The sequence below is a fragment of the Mastomys coucha genome, unplaced genomic scaffold (assembly GCF_008632895.1).
Source record: "Mastomys coucha isolate ucsf_1 unplaced genomic scaffold, UCSF_Mcou_1 pScaffold20, whole genome shotgun sequence".
NCBI lineage: Eukaryota > Metazoa > Chordata > Mammalia > Rodentia > Muridae > Mastomys > Mastomys coucha.
In genome coordinates this window covers 92,692,219-92,712,500 of record NW_022196903.1, presented here as the reverse complement: position 1 = coordinate 92,712,500, position 20,282 = coordinate 92,692,219, and the positions used below count along the sequence as shown (strand labels likewise).

The window sequence follows — 20,282 nt, the reverse complement described above, 5'->3', positions numbered from 1 at the left end:
AGGTAAAAAGGCTCCATATCCATAGCACAGTTGTTTGTATTTTTACTTAAAAACTAAAAGCCTGCAGCCACTTTAAGTGACATAAGAATTTAGCTCCTGGCCAGAGTTTGAGAGAGATTATCTGTGCTGAAATCATCCCTTCAGTGGCAACTTGCCATGGAGAAAAATATCTGCGTTACTAGCTTTTCTAAACATAGCAACCTCTTCTTAAATAGAAAATGAGCACAATGAGAAAAATGGGCTTTCCATCAGGGAAAGAAACCCTCCCAGTCCATCCCTTCCTGCTCAGTGCCCTGGGGGGGAAATCTCTTTTAAAACCTTGCTTACACTTAGAAACACAAACCATTGAGGCTTCCCTTTCTTATTGGTGATTGTATAAAGATTTAATAATTTACAATTAAGATACGTATTTCAAGATAACAGGGAAAAAAAAAACAGCCCGAAACTGTTCACGATGATTTGCTCTTTTATCTGTGCGTGTTCCGGACTCACAGGCATGTTTATCGAAGGTTAGTGTCCCATGTGCTCTTCAATCACTTCCCCACCTTATTTTTTGAGACACGATCTCTCACTGAGCCTGGAGTGCCCATTCAGCTAGGCTGTCTTGCCAGAAAGCCCCAAGAGTCCTCCTGTCTCTGCCTTCCAAAGGCTGGCTTTATAGGCAAGGACCATCACACCTGCAATGCTGAGGATGTGAGCTCTGGTCTTCCTCCTTAGATAAGCTCTTTCCTGACAGAGTCCTCCTCCGCAGCACCCTGGTTTGCTCTTCTAGGCTTGTGGTGGGGCTCATGATTCTTGTTTTTCAGTGTTCTTGGTAGAGTCCTTCATGGTAAGAACAGGCTTTATGTGAACACAGTAGTTTTTTTAATTCTTCTTGGTAGCCCCCCCCCCCCCACTCAACCTTTTCTCTCTGACATACACACACACACACACTGCCAGACAGACATTTAAAAGTTAAGGATCTTTTACAGCAGCTGCCAGGGTTGTGTCTCATTAACGTGTTGGTCTGGACTTCGGATGGTCTTGTGTGGCAAGGCTCCCTGTTTGGAGTTCTCAGTTTTTTGTTCTTCCCTCACAGGCTACAGTCATGTTTAATTTAGAATCCAGGCTCCTTTGGCAAATTAGCAATTAGAACAATTTTGTGGGAATATGTATATGTGTCATTAGTTTTTCTGCAAATTAATAGCAAGGGCAGAGGTCAGGCAGAAATTTTCCACTTGACTGAAGCTCTTCCATTGAGACTTGGCACTTGGGTTTGGAATGGCCGCAGCTGTTCCCAGACACCCTTTTCCTCTAGGAACTGTCTTTTAATTAGTTTACCTCATAGCCATCATTACAAATATTACTGTCTCCCCTCCCTGAAATAAAATTACTGTTTCTACAAAATATTCCAGTGACATTGTGCACCACTGCACATTCATGGTGGGGTCAGTCGAATGCACCATTTAAATCATTAGATCACCTCCGTCCGCATCTCCTAATTAGAGTCCTTACAATACATTTTTATCTGGTAATTAGCTGAGATTGGCTGCTTCCTCTGTGGCTTATTAGAGACAGCCCAGCAGTGGGTGTGAATCACGGTGTCATTTGTCAAGCCTGGTAAACCCTCTCTTCAGGCCCAGTGTTTATTTCCAGTTCCTACCTACATTCAAAAGCATCCAGGAAATTCAGCCTGCACTTCTGTCTGCCTGTCTTGTGCCAACACTAGAAGGATCTTTTTTTTTTTCATTGTTGCTGTCGAGAGCCCCATAGAAAAGCTGCAGGAGTCGCATTCTTTGCACACCTAATGGCATGTCTCTGTGTGTGGGTTCACCAGACCTTCTCAGATCTTTGAGTATTCAAAATGATGGGCTCGTAACTGCTGAATGGTTCCATAGGACTTGCCGAACTTCCTTACAGAGCTGGGAGGGGGCACTGGGATAGCGTTCTTAGGCTAGAAGGAGAAGTCGGGATCCGGGGTGAGACCCCAGAGAAGCTGCCTGGGTTTTATGCCTGCTTTTGACAATAAGCTCTTCAAGGACAGCAGTTCTGCGGTTTAGTTCTGCTTCCAAGCCTGTAGAAGTTCTTGGTAATATTTATTGAGTGTCATTCATAAGCAAGGATAAAAGCTGTTCACAGGATCTTTTCCAGAAGCAAGCATAACTAAGAGGTAGAGATGTTTATAGCGTCCATTTAGACATTAACTGGGCATAAGTAGAGGGTGCCGAGGCTACAGGACCATACAAGAGCGTGGATTGACTTTGGGTCTGAGTCAAGAGTATGGACAAGCTTCATTCAGTCTTCCTAAACTGTGACTAGTTTGTAGGACAGTGTGAATGAAGTGAAGCCTCTCAGCAGGTATTTTAGAGTGTGTATCTTCATGAACGAGATCTGTGGCTTTCCAGAGTCTCCTCATGCGCAGGCTTTTCAGGCTCTGTATTTAGGATCTTTCTACACTAACTTCCTGACCTCCAACTTCAGCCAATGCTAATACTTACGAGTTGCCAGACTTGGGCACTCGTTAAGGCTGAGGGGAAGAAGGGCTCAGCCTTTGCCTCCGTTGGCATCTTGCTCTGCCCTGTCCCTGGCCTCTACTCTGAACTATGAGCACTTGGTTTGCAAATGTGTGTCACACTCAGCTCTCTAACACCTTTGGAAGGCCAGATTACCACATTGTCCCTGCTTGCTGAAGGTCAGCAATGGTATGCCCCAGCTTGCTGTTCTTGGACACTGGGGGCTTGTGTGGTATACTGAGTCGCTTATTCAAACAGGACCTAGAAAAGCAAGAGCTGAAAGCTCTGAGCCCACCATTTAGCACCAAATCTGGGTTTTATGATAATGTTCCTTTCGTGGCATCGGGTCCCTCCCTTTCTCTTCCTTTGGAACTTACTGTACAAGGGGTAGTCTCTTGCATTCCTACTGTGTGAATTTAAGTTGAATCTTTCCAGTACACTGGAGCAAAGGACTCACTTTTGATACCATCCACAAATAATACTTGTGCTTAATCTGATGGGGGCAACATAGACGTTATAGTAGTTGGCTTGAAATGTGGCATGATGAAATGTTGGCCAAGTGACAGCGTCCTTTCTAGAAGTTTCTTGGGTTTGGGAGAGGCTCTGTAAGTACTCGGTACCTCCATAAACATGATGAAACCCACTAGGTTCTTCTGCATTGTCAAACTCAGGGGGCTTTTTCTTGTCTCGATCAGTTTTAGAGAAGGATCGTCCTTCCCAGTAGTAGAAGGATCCTAAAGAAGAATGAATGCAGGAGAGCAGAAGGAAGGAGAGGCATTCACTAATACTGCTCCAGCCTGCTTCAGAGATCCTTTGCCTCCATAGTTGGACTGTTTAAATCTTTTAAGCAACCAAATGTTACAACTGTATAGAAATAGATGTTTGCCTCCTCAGTAAGAGCCACTGTTGAGCTGAGCCACGGGTCCATCATGCACAGTCCCGTGGTTCATTCAATTCCACAGTGGACTTAAGTCCCGTAACTTCTTGCTGGTCTCTTTAGTGGCTCAGAGCCCCGTGTATCCTCTTAGTAAACCCATTGCAATGTTAAGGTTAAAAACAAAAAACAAAAAAGAGGCATCCCAGCTTTCCAGTTGTAACAGTACGTCGCTGAGAGTTACACTGGACAAACCGGGTTTGCACGCAACCCTGGCAGCTCAGCTGGCGTTCCTTCAATCCCCAGCCTTGCTGCTGTGCAAAGGAGAACCTCTTTCGTTGAAAGTGTGTCCCGTGTAAACATGCCAATTTGGAGAGGTAACCCTCGCCAGGTGCCCACCAGTTTCTCCTCTGGGACAAGAGAGGTTTTCATGGTTGCTCGGGTTTCTGTGGTGGTTTGATTTGTTTCTTTTTGTTTTGCTCTCCTCAAGTCCTTCTAACCCATATCCTTCTCCTTGCAGCTGAATCTGGTTTCAAGTGTCACCCTCTCCAAGTCTGCCTCAGAGGCTTCTCCACAGAGCTTACCTCATACTCCAACAACCCCGACCGCCCCCCTGACTCCCGTCACCCAAGGCCCCTCTGTCATCACCACCACCAGCATGCACACGGTGGGACCTATCCGCAGGCGGTACTCAGACAAATACAACGTGCCCATTTCTTCAGGTAGCTACTCTCTGTCTTTGCCTGGGGCAGCATGGGGAATCTGCAGTTCCTGTCGATGAGCCCCCTTTTAAAAAGCGATCATTAATAGGACAATGATTCTTATTTAGCAGATATTGCGCAGAACCAAGAATTTTATAAGAACGCGGAAGTTAGACCACCATTTACATATGCATCTTTAATTAGGCAGGTAAGTAAATAACATGGACCGTGAAATGCTATCAAAAGGTGTACGTGGGTATATTATATTGATGAAGTAGATTTAAAACCACTTAGTATGCAAGCATGCTAAAACCTTTTCTATAAGGTTTTTAAAAACTGCAATATATAACATAATTGCTTTTGATTAAGTATTACAATACGATGTGATTATTAGGGAATTCATTTCACACAACAGTGAGAATGAGGCTGTTTAAAGATGGCAAGTCAATTATCACAAAGCTACAGTAATCTCTGATCCCTAGAATTAATCTGAGCTCTAAATAATTACTGAGCTTTAATCAGCTAGTGAAATGTTTTGCATTTCTCTTTGATTCTGCTTTATGAATGACTAATAAATTAATATTTCTGTACAGAAACAGAAATAAAAACTCCAAACAATTAGATAATTCCATTTCGAGTTTTGCTATTGAACTGTTTAAATACAACCATTAATCTTCGATCATTTTGTGAAACCTGTCTGAGGAGTTTGCCCCAAATTCCAGTTTTGGTTCTGGTTTGGTTTGGTTTTCTTTTTCATCATTTTCATGAACACTGTCGAATGTCCCTACCTGCTGGATGATAAATTACTTTCTTTGGGTTCTTTTCGCCTCACAGGCCATTCTCGAATCTCCAGAAAAGCAGTTAACACTAAATGAAATCTATAACTGGTTCACACGAATGTTTGCATACTTCCGGCGCAATGCAGCCACGTGGAAGGTAAGCTTTGCTGTCTTGAACTTTGACCTTTCTAGAAGAGAGGATCTTCTGGAGAAAAATCCAGTTACTGGGCAACGAGAGTATTCCACTTGCTCTGGGAATGTGACTAGGAGAAGTGTTTTATTGTGGTTGAAGTGTTCAGATGGAAGAGTCACTCCACCCCGGCCCCTGCCAGAGAGCTGTGGCTGGATTTGCTGTAGAATTCTGTGTTAGGGAAGGAGGTGACATTGTGACCCTTAACTCTGAAGTTGGCCCTATTGCTTACACAAAGCACGGGTAACCAACTGTCATTTTCAGGGGCGTAACTAGGAAAGAAGCTGAATAAGATCCTTCAGTGGTTAGATCATAGCCCACCCACCCCACAAGTAGAGGCAGCTGTGTAATCCGTGTACTCACAACAGCACAAAGGGTGATTTCTGCAGAATGGAAGGTATCAGTTATAAGGATGGGTCCATGGCTACCCTGAGGGGGAAAAGGTAGTTCTACAATTATGTAATGTCATGTGACACCATTCGCCATAGAGCAGGTCAGCTGCCATAACTCCACTAGATAACCCCTAAACACTTGGAGTCCCTTCTAAATTTCATTGGCATTTATTCGGTGTTCCATTAAGCCTTCCTGGTTAGGCATGCCAGTCGTCTCAGCATTTGAGAAGTAGGGAGATTTGAGTACAAGGCCAGGCTGAGCTACACAGATCGCCTTCACAACTTTTTCTCAGCTTCATAGTTTGAATTTATTACACGATGCCAAGTAGATCTATTTAGTACCACCTACCATTTAAGATTTGTCCTTATCCATGGTTTCAGTTCAACAGGTGCTCTTATAGGATGCGACTTCCTTAATTTAACAGGAAGAAACGTGTTTTGTTTTTTTTTTCTCCTCGAATTCTATAAAAAAAAAATTAGTATAGGCACAAAATTAATTCATTAGCCACATGGGGGCTGACAGGAAATTATATTGCCGATCTTAGCTTCTTTCCATTCCTGCCTCAGGAGATAAAATACAGTGGCCCTTTAGCTACAAATCTTTTTAAAATTTAGGAAGTAGAAGCGTAAAGAAGACATTTTCTTCAAATTGCTTTTTATAAATACCAAATGACCACATTTCCAAAATAATTACCAGTTGCGGAGATGAATTTCAACTCACATCTCACTTTTCCAGCTTTGCAAAGTAAAGGCAGAAGTGTCACTGATACCAACAGTCCCATATGAGGTACTCAGCGACTTGTCTATACCGATAGTTTCTCTCTGTGTGTCCTTCCTGGGACACTGATCCAAAAGATAACGTGGAATGTGATCACTTGCTGATCCTGTTTCTTTTAAAAACTCTTGTCTTTTAGCTGCTTTCTGTTTTAATATACAGAGCCCTCTAAATCATTCTTTGAGCAGCAGTAGCCCCTGGAGTCTTTGGGTTTTTGTACATCTTGATATTTAGGTAAACTTTCCAACAGTGACTGATGCCGCCTTGTCTCCCAGCCATCTCCCTCACATGTGCACATGTGCTCTCTGGATTTTTGAAAAGGAAGTGGCTTCACTTGCTTCTGTTTCCTCTAGGAGAGTGGAGGAAATAATTCCCTGTACAATATAAAGAAGAAAGTGTTTCCGTAAAAGCTAGGTTCATTTTAAAGGTACAGAGTTTTGTTTTTAAGCAACCCATCAGAAAGCTTTTCCATCAAGGGTAGCCTTTGACAGCCATGTCAAGATCACGAGTCCACTCCCAGCTGTAGTCAGTCTCCTGGGAGCTCGCTCTGTGGAGTCCACTGGTGAGCAGACCATCATAGAAGTAATAAAGATGTGCCCCATTGTCTAAGTCGTGTAACACAGAGAAGACTAACTTTTAAGCAACCAGTTATCAGTTCCCAGAAGTCTGAAAGACCACTGAGAGTTTCAAGATTTGTCACCAGGAAAGCAGATTAGTGTAGAAGAGTGTAGCTTGTCGGAACAATACATTGCTGGGATAAAAGTGAGGGCTTATGTAAGGTGCTAAAACCTCAGTTGTGTTTGTCATCTGCCTCTGCCTCCCCCGAGCCACTTATTCTGTATGAAAAAACAAACAAACAAACCTGCCACTGGTCATTTGGAATAGTCCCAAGTCCACCATCGCATTGCTCAGCCAGTCAAGACTAGAGTGTGTCCAGTTTGGTTATCCAAGTCAGGGTTGTGGATTTCTCTGAAAATACAAGACATTTAGAGCCTCCTTGCTGAACTTCAGTTAAGAATGCCCGTTTGTTAGATGTGAAGGTTCCCACTCAGCAGTGGCCAACAGTGACTTTTAAATATAAGAAACGTAGAAACCAAGTAATGGAATGTAATCATTTTGCCATTGAGAGTCCTACTTGTAAGTTCTTGGCATTTTTTTCAATTAGTTAAAATTGCCCATGTTCCCACATACTCCAGAAGGTAAGGTTCTGCTCAGCTCTTGAGACTGGACTCTCAGTGCTGAGTCCGTCTTTGCTATACAAGATGGTACTCTCCGTGGTAAAATCCTAGTTAGGATTCTCCTTAATAAAGCCTATGCGTGGTTTCCAAGCCAGATATTGCTGCATATTTAAAACTGTTCACCTCTCATGATTTAGAAATAAAATAGCTTTTGAATCTCATATAAATGGGTTTGCAAAGAAGAGTTTTTATACTTTACTGATTTTGACAATATTTTAGATTTATATGGAGGGACCTGCTTGGGACTTGCATGCATAATTACCAGTATGTCTTCTGGTCACATGGTACCAGAAATTAGGCATAAATGCCATTGATTCATAATTTGAGGTTTTTCTTAAAAGACAATTCAAAGGAGGATCCTCCAATGGGGGAGGGGGTGGCGGCTACAGTTCTGGAGGATGGCTTTACAGATGTGGGGCTGAATGTACTGCTGTGTATTTTTTTTTTTTTTTGAATCTTTTCTTATAGAAAAAAAAATGTCAATGTTCTCTCTTTTATACTTGCTGCAGAATGCAGTGCGTCATAATCTTAGTCTCCACAAGTGTTTTGTGCGAGTAGAGAACGTTAAAGGGGCAGTATGGACAGTGGATGAAGTAGAGTTCCAAAAACGGAGGCCACAAAAGATCAGTGGGTACGTCCGCCATGTTTGAACTTCTTAGCCCAGCTCGGATTGTGCTAACGAGTGTACCAGTGTACCGTAGAGGCTGCTAGGCGGCGTCAGACCAAAGACCTGGTTTTCACGTTTGTCTCAGTTAAGGGAAGCAAGAGAACATTTCATCCCTCCTGTCTCGTATACCCACCAGTCCCCCTGCCCCTGCTTGCTGGTCTCTGTTACATCCCATGCTAGTAGCTTTTAGGCGGCGTTGCATATTAACCCTCACGAGCCATTCGCTTATGCTTATTGCATTTTATTTTCTTTTTCCTGTTCCCTGTATTGGATGTCTGTCCTGCCCCCAACCCCGCCTCCTTTTGTTGCCACTCCATCTCCTTTGCTGCTGCTCCTATCCCAGGGTGCCATTCGCACCAACCTCTCACTGCATAAGTGCTTTATCAGAGTAGAGGATGAGTTTGGGTCCTTTTGGACAGTTGATGATGAAGAGTTTATACGTGGCCGCCATATTCAACGAGGCCGTCCTCGCAAATACTGCCCCGGTGAAAACTCTGACGAGCTTGGCGCACAGTAAGAGCCTTTACTTGCTTTGTTCTCTTGTGTCTGCTGTTGCTTTGGCTTTGCATGGTTGACTCATCCCATGTAGTATGACATTTCACCCAAGAGCAGTGCCACAGCTTTCTGCAACAGAAACTAAACGGTGTGATCTGTACATGTACCTCGCTCGTTTCTCTTTGGAACGCCAGTGCCTAGAACGATGCTTTTTCAATGTCTCTAATGCCGATGATGATTGACTGTATTTTGATTCAGCAGCTTATGGGGACCCTCAAAGCTAGATATTTCCCTTGTTACCCACGATCCCGGCAAGTGAAAGGAAGTGGTGGTTACAGTATATATCTAGTGGGATAGTTCTTTCCACTGAACACCCAAGAAACAGCAATTGTGAACAAGCCAGGCCTAGGGGTGTGTGCCTATAATGACAGCCCCCAGGGAAGCTGAGGCAGGAGGACTGCACATTCCAGGACAGCCTAGACTTTGTAGAGAGACCCTGTCTCAAAAAACTGAAAAGCAAATTGTCCTAAGCTCAGGGGAAAGATTGATAATGTCATTCCCTTCAAAGTCTGTTGATAAATGAACCTCATTACCTACTGGAAGCCACACTTTCTCTCAGTATGTCCAATGTAATTTTGGAGTGGTTGTTTTTTTTAAATGGTATTGTGGGTTCTTTTACCTAGTTAATAGAAAAAGTACCAAATTAGGTCTTGCTCTCCCAGACTGGGCTATACACGAAAGACAGCTGCCAAAGCTCCTGCCTTACAGAGGAGGAGTTAGTGTGGCTTCCGTCCATCGAGCAGTCAGGGTCACTGAGAATGAAGCCTCTGAGCTGAGAGCTCCTCACACAGTCCAAAGCACCCTGCCACTCATCCCTTACCTTCCTACTGGAACCTGGCAGCAGAACCTTTGCAGACTGGTCCCCAGAAATATACCCAAGTGTGTTCTAATTTAATGTAGCTTCACCAGGATGAACTACTAGGTTCATCCCCAGAGGTATTTACCCAAACCAACCCCGAGAAACATATATAAAGCTTAACTTTCCTTTGGTTTGGTGACTGGGTGGGGGAAGAATTTAAAATGTGGCAGGCTACCAGCGAACTTTAAAAGCAAAAGTTGGCGAGGACCTCTGGGTCGATTGCGTTTAACTTTGAGTTTTTATCTTTTTCTTACACAGTAACCCTTCCCTTATTAAAAACATGCAGAGCAGCCACGCCTACTGCACACCTCTCAATGCAGCTTTACAGGTAAGATTAACGGCCATTCCCCAATCCGTAGCACAGACGCAGGGCTCCCCCACTCATTTCAAAATATATTAGCCTCGCTCTAATTAGATATTAAATTTTAATTCCGTTAAACTTTTTTCTTAAGTGCACAAAGCATCGTTCTCCCCGGAGGCAAACACATCAGGCTGCTTCAGCATTAGAAGGATGCTCAGCATTTTGAATATTGTGGCAAAAAAAAAATTAAAAGTTCACTTATTAATATTTATCAGCAGTATCATAATTTCCATCCTCTTATTTCAGAATTTCACTTGAGGCAAAAATACCACAAGTGTAATTACTCTAGCACAGCTATTAATGTGCGGGATGATAGGCCACTGTGTCACATGACCTTCCATTGTTCCCAGGCTTAAAGAGAAAGTGAGGCTTTATTAAAGTCCATTTCAACACCTTTTCTTCCTGTGGGGGTGGGCCTAGGTTTGTTTCCTCCTGTGTAAATCGACTGTCTAAACAACAGAAAGCATAAGAAAAGTAGAAGTTGCCATCCAGTTGTTCAGGAAAGCCCTAACCATCGTAGCCTGGAATTTCCTACTGACAGATAAATCACATACTACCTCAGGGAGAGAATCTTAGAAGGTGTGAGCCCTGGATGTGAGTGACAGGAGGGACAATCTGTGTGTCTAGCCAGTCTTTAGGTACCACACCACCAACTGATTTCTAAAATTAATGGAGTACCTGGTATCACTTCTTTTAAATACTTAATGCCATAGTCAGGTCTTTAAGAGCTCAGAGGTAGCCATTTTTAGTTTTTTGGGCTTTGTTTTTTGTTGTTATTGTTGTTTTTAACCTACCTTGATTATTTTAGAAGACATACCTAAAAGAATCTTGCAACATTTACATCACATACTCTATAGACAGATCTCATGTTAGTTATCATACCTCCCTAGCATTGTTCAGTGTGAATACTGTAGCACCCCTGAACTGGTTGTTGGATTCTGTGATGCCTCTGGCTTTTCTGAGGGACCATAACATTACAGGTGAAGGCAGAAATAGAGAAACAAATGCCCCAAAAAGGGATGTCAGTGAGGAAAGGCTTGGAACGAGTGGCATGATGGGAACTGGATGGGGGAGGGGAGGCAGTGACAGCAGCCTGATTCTCACCACTTGCTAAACAAATATTGGCTGAGCCCCCATTCCGTGTGCCTGTCTTTCCAGCTCACCCACAGCATCCTAGGGCTCTTCGTGGATAACCCACCCCTGACCCAGTTCAAGGCAGACTCACTGAACTGAACATCTCAGTAATTCTATTTATTTCCTTTTAGCCTGAACTAAATTTACTGAGAGAAACTACTCTCTGCGTTTCTTTTAATTACTTGTAGTTTACACAGTAACTTCACAAGAGTAAATGAAAGCCGGCTTATACACTGCCACTGTAAATACCATGCATTAGTAACTTATTTTCCCTGGAGTCTTGTGAAGTATGAATTTAAAGTCAGCTCTATCTGGGATGGTATTAAAATTACAAGCACATTTTACATCAGATTCCCTTTACTATGTGACTAATTTCAATTAGCGTGCTGTATCGTTACAGATGCGTTCATGCTTCATCTCTAAGACTTTTGCTTTCCCTCCCCTCTCCACGCTTCTGTGTTTCCCCTGCTCGCCCAAAACCAGCCTGTGGCTTTCCAGGAACAATTTAAGGAGTTATCTCCTTTGCCCCTCCTCTTGAATTTGGATTCCCCACCAGTAGACAGCCAGTCATACAAGACAGCTTCCTGCCATGCAAATTAAATAAAGATCCCACCAGCAGGGCCTTCCCTTCCTTTATCACCCACTTCCATTTTTCAAGGCAAGTAAAAATAACAGCGCAACAATATCTTCTTAAAAAAAAAATTACTAGAGCGACATAACGGCGTGATATACAATTTATAAAATAGGACAGCAGAATCTACTACAGAAATAAAACATGGGGCTCGGGACAGATTGCATTATGCTCTGAAAAAATGAGGTAACTAAGGGTAACCATAAAGCTTCGTATTTATAGACTGCCTTTTCCCTGGGGAGCGCAGAGCAGTTAACATTCCAAAAGCCTCGGTACTTACGAACCCAAAGTGCGCCATCACTTAAGAACTTCTGTGTTGCGGGCAGAGGTGCCGGTTTGACGTGAGGCCACACACGGTGCCCAGCATCATTTATATCATTAAGTCCATTATAAACATGGTGGCACACCTGTACCTCAGAGCATCAGCCACAGGAGGGACCTGTTTGAAGGTGATAATTTGGGGGCCACACTGATCCTTCACTCTGCAAAGGACTACTCAAGAGGCGCAGAGGTGGACGGGGCCTCAAGATCTTAACTGTAGCTCAGTGGCCACTGTTTTGTTTAAAGGAACAAGACTGGTTCTCTGTACTTACCGTGTGTCTGAGAGTTAAGGCACCAAGACAAGGGTCTGCCACTGGGTGACGGTCATCACTGCGGTTGCCCATGATTCATAATCCAGTATCAGTCAGAAATGGCTTTTAGCCATCATACTTGGAAAATGAAAAAAGAATGAGTCGATACTTACTCATCTCAATAGACAATCCTTTAACTATTTTCGTGGTTCCTACATGTCAGTTTGGGGCTTCGGAATCCAATAACATATCATGGTAGCAGCTTTGGTTCCATCTTGACTATCATTCAACAGTGCGGTTGTCTCGTGAGAGAAGATTCCTGTGATACTTCCACAGTGAGAGGGCAACTCAGTTGACAGTCCAAGCAGAACTTACATGGCAGGGAACTATGACCACTGTGTGGTCTCACATAAGGCAACTGAAGATGGCAGCCCAGCCGCAGCTGTCAGGCATAGTACTGTGCCAACTTCCCTACCCAGAAAGAAGAGAAATGCCTTTCTCTTCTTTCAATTAGAAATTGAATTGAGAAACGCAATTCTAAAAGATGCATTCAGAAAGTGCTGGATGCAAACAGATTATCTGATAAACCGTCAAAGAGTGGGATATGGTCACCATACTGGGAAATCATGAGCTACCATCCTCCTCCCTTTACTTAAAAAAGGAGGCATACAATTTCAGAGGGGACAAAGGGAGATGCTGTGAGCATGCTCAGGGCATCAATCTGGGAAGTGCTTCGGACACTGGGTCTATACAGAGAGCAAGACTGCAACTGACTAACAAGCAGATTCTCTGCAGCCCAGCTCTGTTCCTCTTCTCCCTTTGTTTCTGGCTCATACCTTCTCTTTGGTGCTAGCTTTTCTAGAATAGTTAGGACTCTTACATGACGGGCCAACTGAAGCCACTATGCCAGATTGTCTTGTGATCATACTCTCTCTCATTAGGATGGAAAACCAGGCATAGTGTAGTCTGCAAGAAGACAATTTTGATAAATCTTCATCTAATTACAGCTGCCTCTTTTCCCAAGTCTGTCCTCTTGAATAATAAAATGAAAAGTCACTTGGGCACACGCCCTACCCAACTGAAACAAATGGGATTTCTTCAGTCCAGTGGTATTTTTGACAACTGTCCACATTGCAAACAGGGTGACCATTATGTTTACGTCTGGGATTACAGAAAATGAACAGTATTGTACCAGACTTTAGTTTGGGGTGGCTTTTATGGTAGGGGTGGGTGGTTGTATACTTTTTTGCTGACACTCATTTGGAATGGAATGGTTTTTGCCACCTTTAATATGAATATACTTAGTCATAAAGGAAATAAGATTTAACCTTTTTATTTCCTTCTTTTTTTTTTTTCCTTCCTGGAGAGTTTTCTGCACTTCCAAACTTCTGCATGATTAGTCTGAGGCTGAAAGATTGTTACCATCGTCTGGTTATGTCAGCCTTCACTAAGCAGGTTCAAAAAAATCATTAAAATGGGAATGGTGGGGGAGAAAAAAATGATTCCAGTTCTTCCTTTCCTATGAGTCTTATGGAAGTTCTCATAAATTTGAGCTCTATGGCCATATAATCTGATCAGATCTCAGCTATCCAATAGAGTACTCATCAAAATGGATAAAGAAATGAAAATTCCATTATATTTCACTGTGATCTGGAAATATTCAGTTCCTCTTTTTTTTTTTTTTTTTTTTTTAAAGACATTGGCTATACACCTCATTTTAGAAACCTTTGTCTAAACCATATGACTCCACCAGGCAGGAGCTAGCAGACAGCTTCACCCATAGACTCACCGTTGCCCAGATAGCTTACCCAAATGAAGCTCAAGGTTCCTAAAGCGAAATTCCACAGCTCTTGGAAATTGCCAACCACGATACAGTGAACTTGAACCAAAAGCTATCAAACACACTCCACATCCATAACCCAGAGCTTTCTTGTCTGGCATCCCCTATGATTTCATTCGATTTCTCTTGGTTGATGCAGGCTTCCATGGCTGAGAATAGTATACCTCTGTACACTACCGCTTCCATGGGAAACCCCACTCTGGGCAGCCTGGCCAGTGCCATCCGGGAGGAGCTGAACGGGGCCATGGAGCATACCAACAGCAACGAGAGCGACAGCAGTCCAGGCAGATCCCCTATGCAAGCTGTGTGAGTATTATCTACCCAAAGCTCTCTTGTCACCTGACTCCAGTCCCCCTCTTAAATACACAAGCAGGTTCTTCTCTGGCCCTTCTAGACACCTTTCCTGTCATTTCTGATATCTTAGGAGTCCTGGAGTCATGTGTTAGCGCATACAAAGACTAGTTAGTAACTTTCTCGGAAAAGCCATTGGCTTCATCCACGGTAAGTGCACACGGCAAGAAAATGAGACGTTTCCACCACTTGGGGTCTCAGACCATCATTTAATTCACACTGTGAGACTTTTCTCCTAAAATCACCATACACTTCTTTGAGAAAGCTCACGGTGTGTTCAACTTCCAGGCAAGCCGAGCCTTGCGAAGGAAAAAATGCTTGTTGACTCGGTGGCATGCTAGGTTTAACCACTTGAGCTGGCCGCAGCATTATTACCAAGCATTAATGATGGCACAAATGAAAGGCGGCATGATTTATAGATTGCTCTTAAAATATCAAAAGGAAAATTAATAGGAGCATTACAGCAGCAGACGGCGGGATAATGAGAGCACATATAACTGAATGAAGCGGTGGGCCACGGTTGTCTGGGCTGAATGTGAATGATACCAGGGCCATACTAACCTAAGCAAGGCCACCAAGTTGGGGCGCCCCTTTGTGGTTGGTGAAGGTTGAAAATGGTCACCTCTGCCGTAGCCCCCCCTGTCATTCCTAGGAAGGGCCTACAACAGGAGAGACACCACGTGACTCCAGATGCTTTGGTATGCAGTGAACCTGGCTGCGAATGACCTTTCAAGGGAGTCTTTTCCAAAACCGTAGCCCACTTTAAGTGACTAAACCAGTTCAATGTTTCCACTACTGTCCTCTCCAAGAATAGGCTGCCTGTCTGCACATTCTTTCTGAATTACTGACCAACATCTTATTTTAGGAAATTTGTGTGATGGGGCTGGAAAATGTGACCTTTAACAAGTATGGACAGAATGAACTGGCATCTAGTGACAAAGGGAATAAATGGTGTCTTTCCAGCATAGTGCGCAAACCTGAAATTTTACTTTCTAGCATTTTCATCCCATGCGCTGGGTGTTTAGAGAGGGGGTCTTTAGAGGTAAAGCCATGGTTTGTGATTTGTGGGAGTCGTCTCCCAGAAATGACACGCCAGCATTTTAGGCAAACATATGCCTTCCCCATGATTGCCACAGAATTTCATCTTCCCTAAAACAAGCTGCTGTTTCTCTGACTCCTTTGTCGTCTCATTGATATTCACCATGGTTGTGATGTTGTATGTCAACATCCAGGAATGTTCAGAGCAACTGTAAGTTGGTAATGTCAGTCACTCCCAGACATACCCAGGCATGCCCATTGAGAAAGGACATATGGAGCTACCCAGTGGAAAGCATACTGCTTGCTTAAGAGTTCTGTTCAAACTCCAGGGTGTAGTCCATGTTACTTTCCTATTAGTAGAAAGCGGGGGGGGGGGGGGGCAATAAATTTACAAAAAAAAAAAGAAAAAAGGTACACTAGAGAAGCCTATCAATGAGGGAAGTTCATTTGCTTAGCAGGAGTGAGTGAACTACAGACATAGAAAATTTACAGCCGTCATCCTAATGTGTAAAGCTTCAACTGCTTGAAAGACAGAAAAAGAGCCCCCGAATAGTGCTATCAGAGCATGATGCTCGCACATCAGGTTTGCACCCCATGCCCAGTGGTTCCCTGTGCCGACAACAACTTCCCTGTGCTGTCAGTGCAGCAGCCAGTTAGTCTCGATGACCCCTGTGCTTCCACTAAGTGAGTCTGTAATGAGAGATTTCATTCTTGCCCAGCGTGCATTACCCTGCTAGGATGCAAATTGTTTTTTAACCGTTCCAGTCTATTGAAATAAATCAAGCCATAAACTTTACAACAAGGCTCACAAGCCACTGTTAGGACGCCAGCCCGCCACATAGGCAGCGTCCTGCTACAGCTCTCTCTGCTCTTCACACAAACCACAGTATTGCCTTTCTCTTTCAAAAATAGAAGAAGGTAGTCGCATAATGATGGTTTGGAGGCAGTATACTTTCATTCTGGTAGGACCTAAAGGGCCACCACACCAAAGGCTCTGTGCTGTGTGTGCACCCCGCACAGGAACACAATGCCTTTAAAGACTAGAAAACTATAGTTAAAAATCACATGTGTTCCCACAAGGGCTATACAAAAGGATTACACAGATATAAGGGGAACAGAGAGATGGTTTTGGCTTCATGTTATCTGTTAGGAACCTTTTTGGAAAAAGTGTATACTGGAGAGAAAGGGTTGGGCCTGGTGGGGGAAGGCTCAAGAGGGGCACCCATTGTAGTGTAGATGGTACACTGTGTACACGCCCAGTGGGAGGGAAGCTTCTAACACTGTGCATCATAAATGAAAGGTCAAAGAATCCTTACTGTCATGCTGGTGTGGATTTTCAGGTTGTCACACAGTAGATCTAGTTGGTGACATTGCCTTCCAATCTATGGGAGGCACGGTGATAGGCTGTGTGAATGCAGCAGCACCAACACCTATGTTTGGGGACAGTGAATATGCAGTGAATTTGGGAAAGAATAAACTAGTCTCTGGTGTTAGGAACTGTCTTTGGGGGAGCTTTCAGTTGGTCTGTCGTTGTTTGGGGCTGGATCTAGAAAACCAGAATTTACAGTTGTAAAGCAAGAACTTTGAAGACGAGTCTGCTTTCTCTAGGGTTTCCAATCCTTCCCTCCAAGCTTTGTGTAGTACTCTCAGATTGTACCCTGCAAACCAGGGATTATTAAGTACTAAGTATGATAGCTTTTAAAAATTGAAGCACAAAAGTGTTACTCTGAAAAAATAGCTGTTGACCCTCAGTAACTGATTAAAAATAATGTTTTTAAAGGGCTGGACATGACTCCACCTGCTTTGTCAGTGGTGATTGACAAAGTCACAGTTCTTGCTAGTGAAATCAGGAGGCAGACATAAAAATCCACTGTGGTCAGTAAAGCTCAGGGGTGCAGGTCAAGGTAACCGGGACTCTCCCTCACACCGGCTCTCCAGGCCAGCCACAGGCTGGTTTTCTAAATTAACGCTTGGGACACTGAGATCGAGTCTCACTTGATAGAGCCCCTCTGCAAATTAATATCCCAATAAATCAGGAGAACCATAAAGATGTTTTGGCCTCTGCTCTAACAGTTCCATTCTTAGACATTTATCCCAAGGAGGTAAATCAACAGAAGGAGAAAGATTAATGGCTAGCAGTAGTTTACTGTACTATGCAAACAGCGGAGGGGAAGGAGGGCGATTAGAGAACTCTAGCTGTAAAGGACTTATCAACAGACAGAATCACATAGAAGCAGAAAAACTGTAATGGAAAAGCCAACGAAACACCCCCCCCCCAAAAAAGAAAAACCCTCCCACTATGTGTAAAGTATGCAATAGTATGTTTCTTAAAGGGAGGGGAAAAGTAAACACTCACTATAACCCGGGCTGACTGCACAGGCATGTGACATGTTCAGTTACATTGGGCCCCACACCTGGAAGGACACTACCCATGTTGAAATGTTTGATTTTTCTGTTAAAGTTGTGAATATTTTTCATTCAGAGGCTCTGCAAGCTCCATAACCAGGCCTGGGCCTTATTTCAGAAACAAGGATGACCACACTATTAAAAACTTTTAAGTAGCTGGAACCCACATATAAAATGGACTGTGAGGCTTGGGTTTGTTTTACAAATGCTTTTTTAAGAATGTGGGCATAATTGTTTAAAGCTATTTATCTGACATGTAACCCCCCCAAGATTCCCTCTATGCTATGCTAATTTCAGTGTCAATTGATTTTGAAGGTTCCTGTCTTCCAGAGCAGCCCAAAGTGTGCCTCTGTTTTTTAAATGGTTCCAGGCGCCTTTGGGGCCTGCATATAGCATCAATTATTTAGGAAGCCAGCCATCCCCAGTACCACCTCTTATTACTAATACTCGATAATGTCCATTATAAGTCCCTCCCACTCCCAGCCTATCTGGGAGATGTGTGCATTTTAACTTGAATGGTTCTTTTACATATCAAAAGCCCCCTGCAACAGAAAGTCATTTGTATTGGCAAAAGATCAGTTGTAAATATGATTTACGAACAGCTTTTCGCAGTTGTTATCAGAGTGGTTTTGTGTGATCGAGCCAGCCCTCTCTAGATGAACCGAGCCCCCAATCCATAATGAAAAAGTTGGCAGCTCTCAAGGTAGTGAGAGTGTCCCAGTGGCGGCTACCAGCCGGGCCTCATGTGTTGCCTTGTTTACAGCTGACAGCGTTATTATTCTGATTGGGGCTCTGCTCTCTTATCATATTGCTGTGTTGAGCAAGCCTTTCCCTCTCCGTTTGTGTTTCCTGGCAGGGCTTTTCTTGCCTTATTGACAGTTTGTAAAAATATGCATTAATTTGGAGCTTCAAGCATGTATCATGGTGTCTCTTTGCTGTGTTTGCTTGAAGTTGATTAATGATAGAACCTCGCTTGGGGTCGTCCTCTGGAGGGTTCTTTCACAGGCTCTGCATGTTAACCAGCAAAGCAGAACGCACAGCAAGCCATGATTAGCCCAGCCTCCTGTGCTCTGTGGTCCCCACGAACCACTGCCGTATTACAGATTCTCATTTCCCATAATTATTTGCAGGGTGGCATTCGTCCACCCAGGATGTCACTACGGGGCCTGCTATTTGGTACTCGGAAGGATGAGCCTGAGACCAGCACTATCACCCGGGATCTCTTAGAAATGCATAGTCTGAGCTCCATACACTGTGCTGTCAACCAGGTCCTCGGGTAGCTTGTGTGTCCTGAGAAGCAGGAGACATGATTTCCATACAGAGTCCATTCTAAAGCAGCATCCAAGACTCTCTGACTACCAGTGCCGCCATTACACTGAGCAATACAGAAGCCCCTGGCCTCATATGGCCCCTAGTCTCTTGGGATGCAGGCAGTGCAAATGCACAACAGTCATAGGAAGTTTCCCACCACATTGGGAAACCTTGGTTTTGGCTGTGGTTCTGGGGACGGGTAGTGTGCCTCTGCTGGGCACTGCCTCTGAAGCACGTCTTGGAGGTTGTTCCAGCACCAGCAGCATATCAGTCTGGATGTTCCCCTAAGCCTGTTTCTCTCTCTGTCTCTCTGTAGGCACCCCATACACGTCAAAGAGGAACCCCTCGACCCTGAGGAAGCTGAAGGGCCTCTGTCCTTAGTGACGACAGCCAACCACAGTCCAGATTTTGACCATGACAGAGATTACGAAGATGAACCAGTAAACGAGGACATGGAGTGAACCTCCGGGCGGGCCGACCCCCGAGACGGAAGATCGGAAAAAAGAGCAAAACAAATTTAAAAAAAAAAAAAAAGAAGAAAGAAAAAAGAAAAGAAACCACGTCAAAAGTTAGCAGCGAAACCGCCCTCCGCTTCTTGTACAGTCTGGAGGATTTTCGCTACATTTTGACAACTTTGAAACGTGTTAACTCTTAGTGCCATCAAGAATCCCATTTGGGAGTATTTTTGATTTTTCTACTTTTTGTTGACAAAAGGGATTTGTACTCTGTGCATTGGATGGACCTGTTTGGTACTTGGGATTTTCCTCTTTGAGTCAACATCAGTGTTGTAAATTCGATAAACGGATTCACTTTTAGCAGCAGACTCTGAACTGCAGTTTTGCCCAGCCAACGCTGGACGCCGAGGACACCCGACTGAGCTCACGTACCTGCGCTGCAGACCAAGCCTTCGCCCGAATTCAAGACTCCAGTGGACGACCTTTTTGCACAGCACTGCATGTTGATATCACTGCCTTTACTCACTTTGGTTTGTTTTGTTTTTGTTTTTTGCTTCCAGTTGGGATGGGGGAAGGCCTTTGTGTGTGTATTGGGGGGAGGGGTTAAAAATAATTATCCCAAACTTTTTAATGTATTGCTTTTTTTCTTCTTCTTTTTTTT

The 20,282-nt window shown here is 43.7% G+C and overlaps 1 protein-coding gene across 20 annotated transcripts in view; it reads left to right on the top strand.

Annotated features, from left to right (window-relative positions):
• Foxp1 (forkhead box P1) overlaps positions 1-20,256 on the top strand; it is a 600,509-nt gene extending 580,253 nt beyond the window's left edge. For 13 of the 20 annotated variants that reach the window (XM_031382726.1, XM_031382728.1, XM_031382731.1 and 10 more), the window contains 7 exons: positions 3,887-4,088; positions 4,196-4,275; positions 4,902-5,003; positions 7,951-8,072; positions 9,781-9,850; positions 14,200-14,366; positions 19,483-20,244. In XM_031382726.1, coding sequence (XP_031238586.1) covers positions 3,887-4,088; positions 4,196-4,275; positions 4,902-5,003; positions 7,951-8,072; positions 9,781-9,850; positions 14,200-14,366; positions 19,483-19,627 — 888 coding nt within the window. In that variant the 3' untranslated portion in view covers positions 19,628-20,244. Of the gene's footprint in view, positions 1-3,886; positions 4,089-4,195; positions 4,276-4,901; positions 5,004-7,950; positions 8,073-8,451; positions 8,622-9,780; positions 9,851-14,199; positions 14,367-19,482 lie in introns of all 20 variants that reach the window. The other 7 variants (XM_031382737.1, XM_031382736.1, XM_031382732.1 and 4 more) reach the window with 3 other exon arrangements.
• The last annotated feature ends 26 nt before the right edge of the window (positions 20,257-20,282 follow it).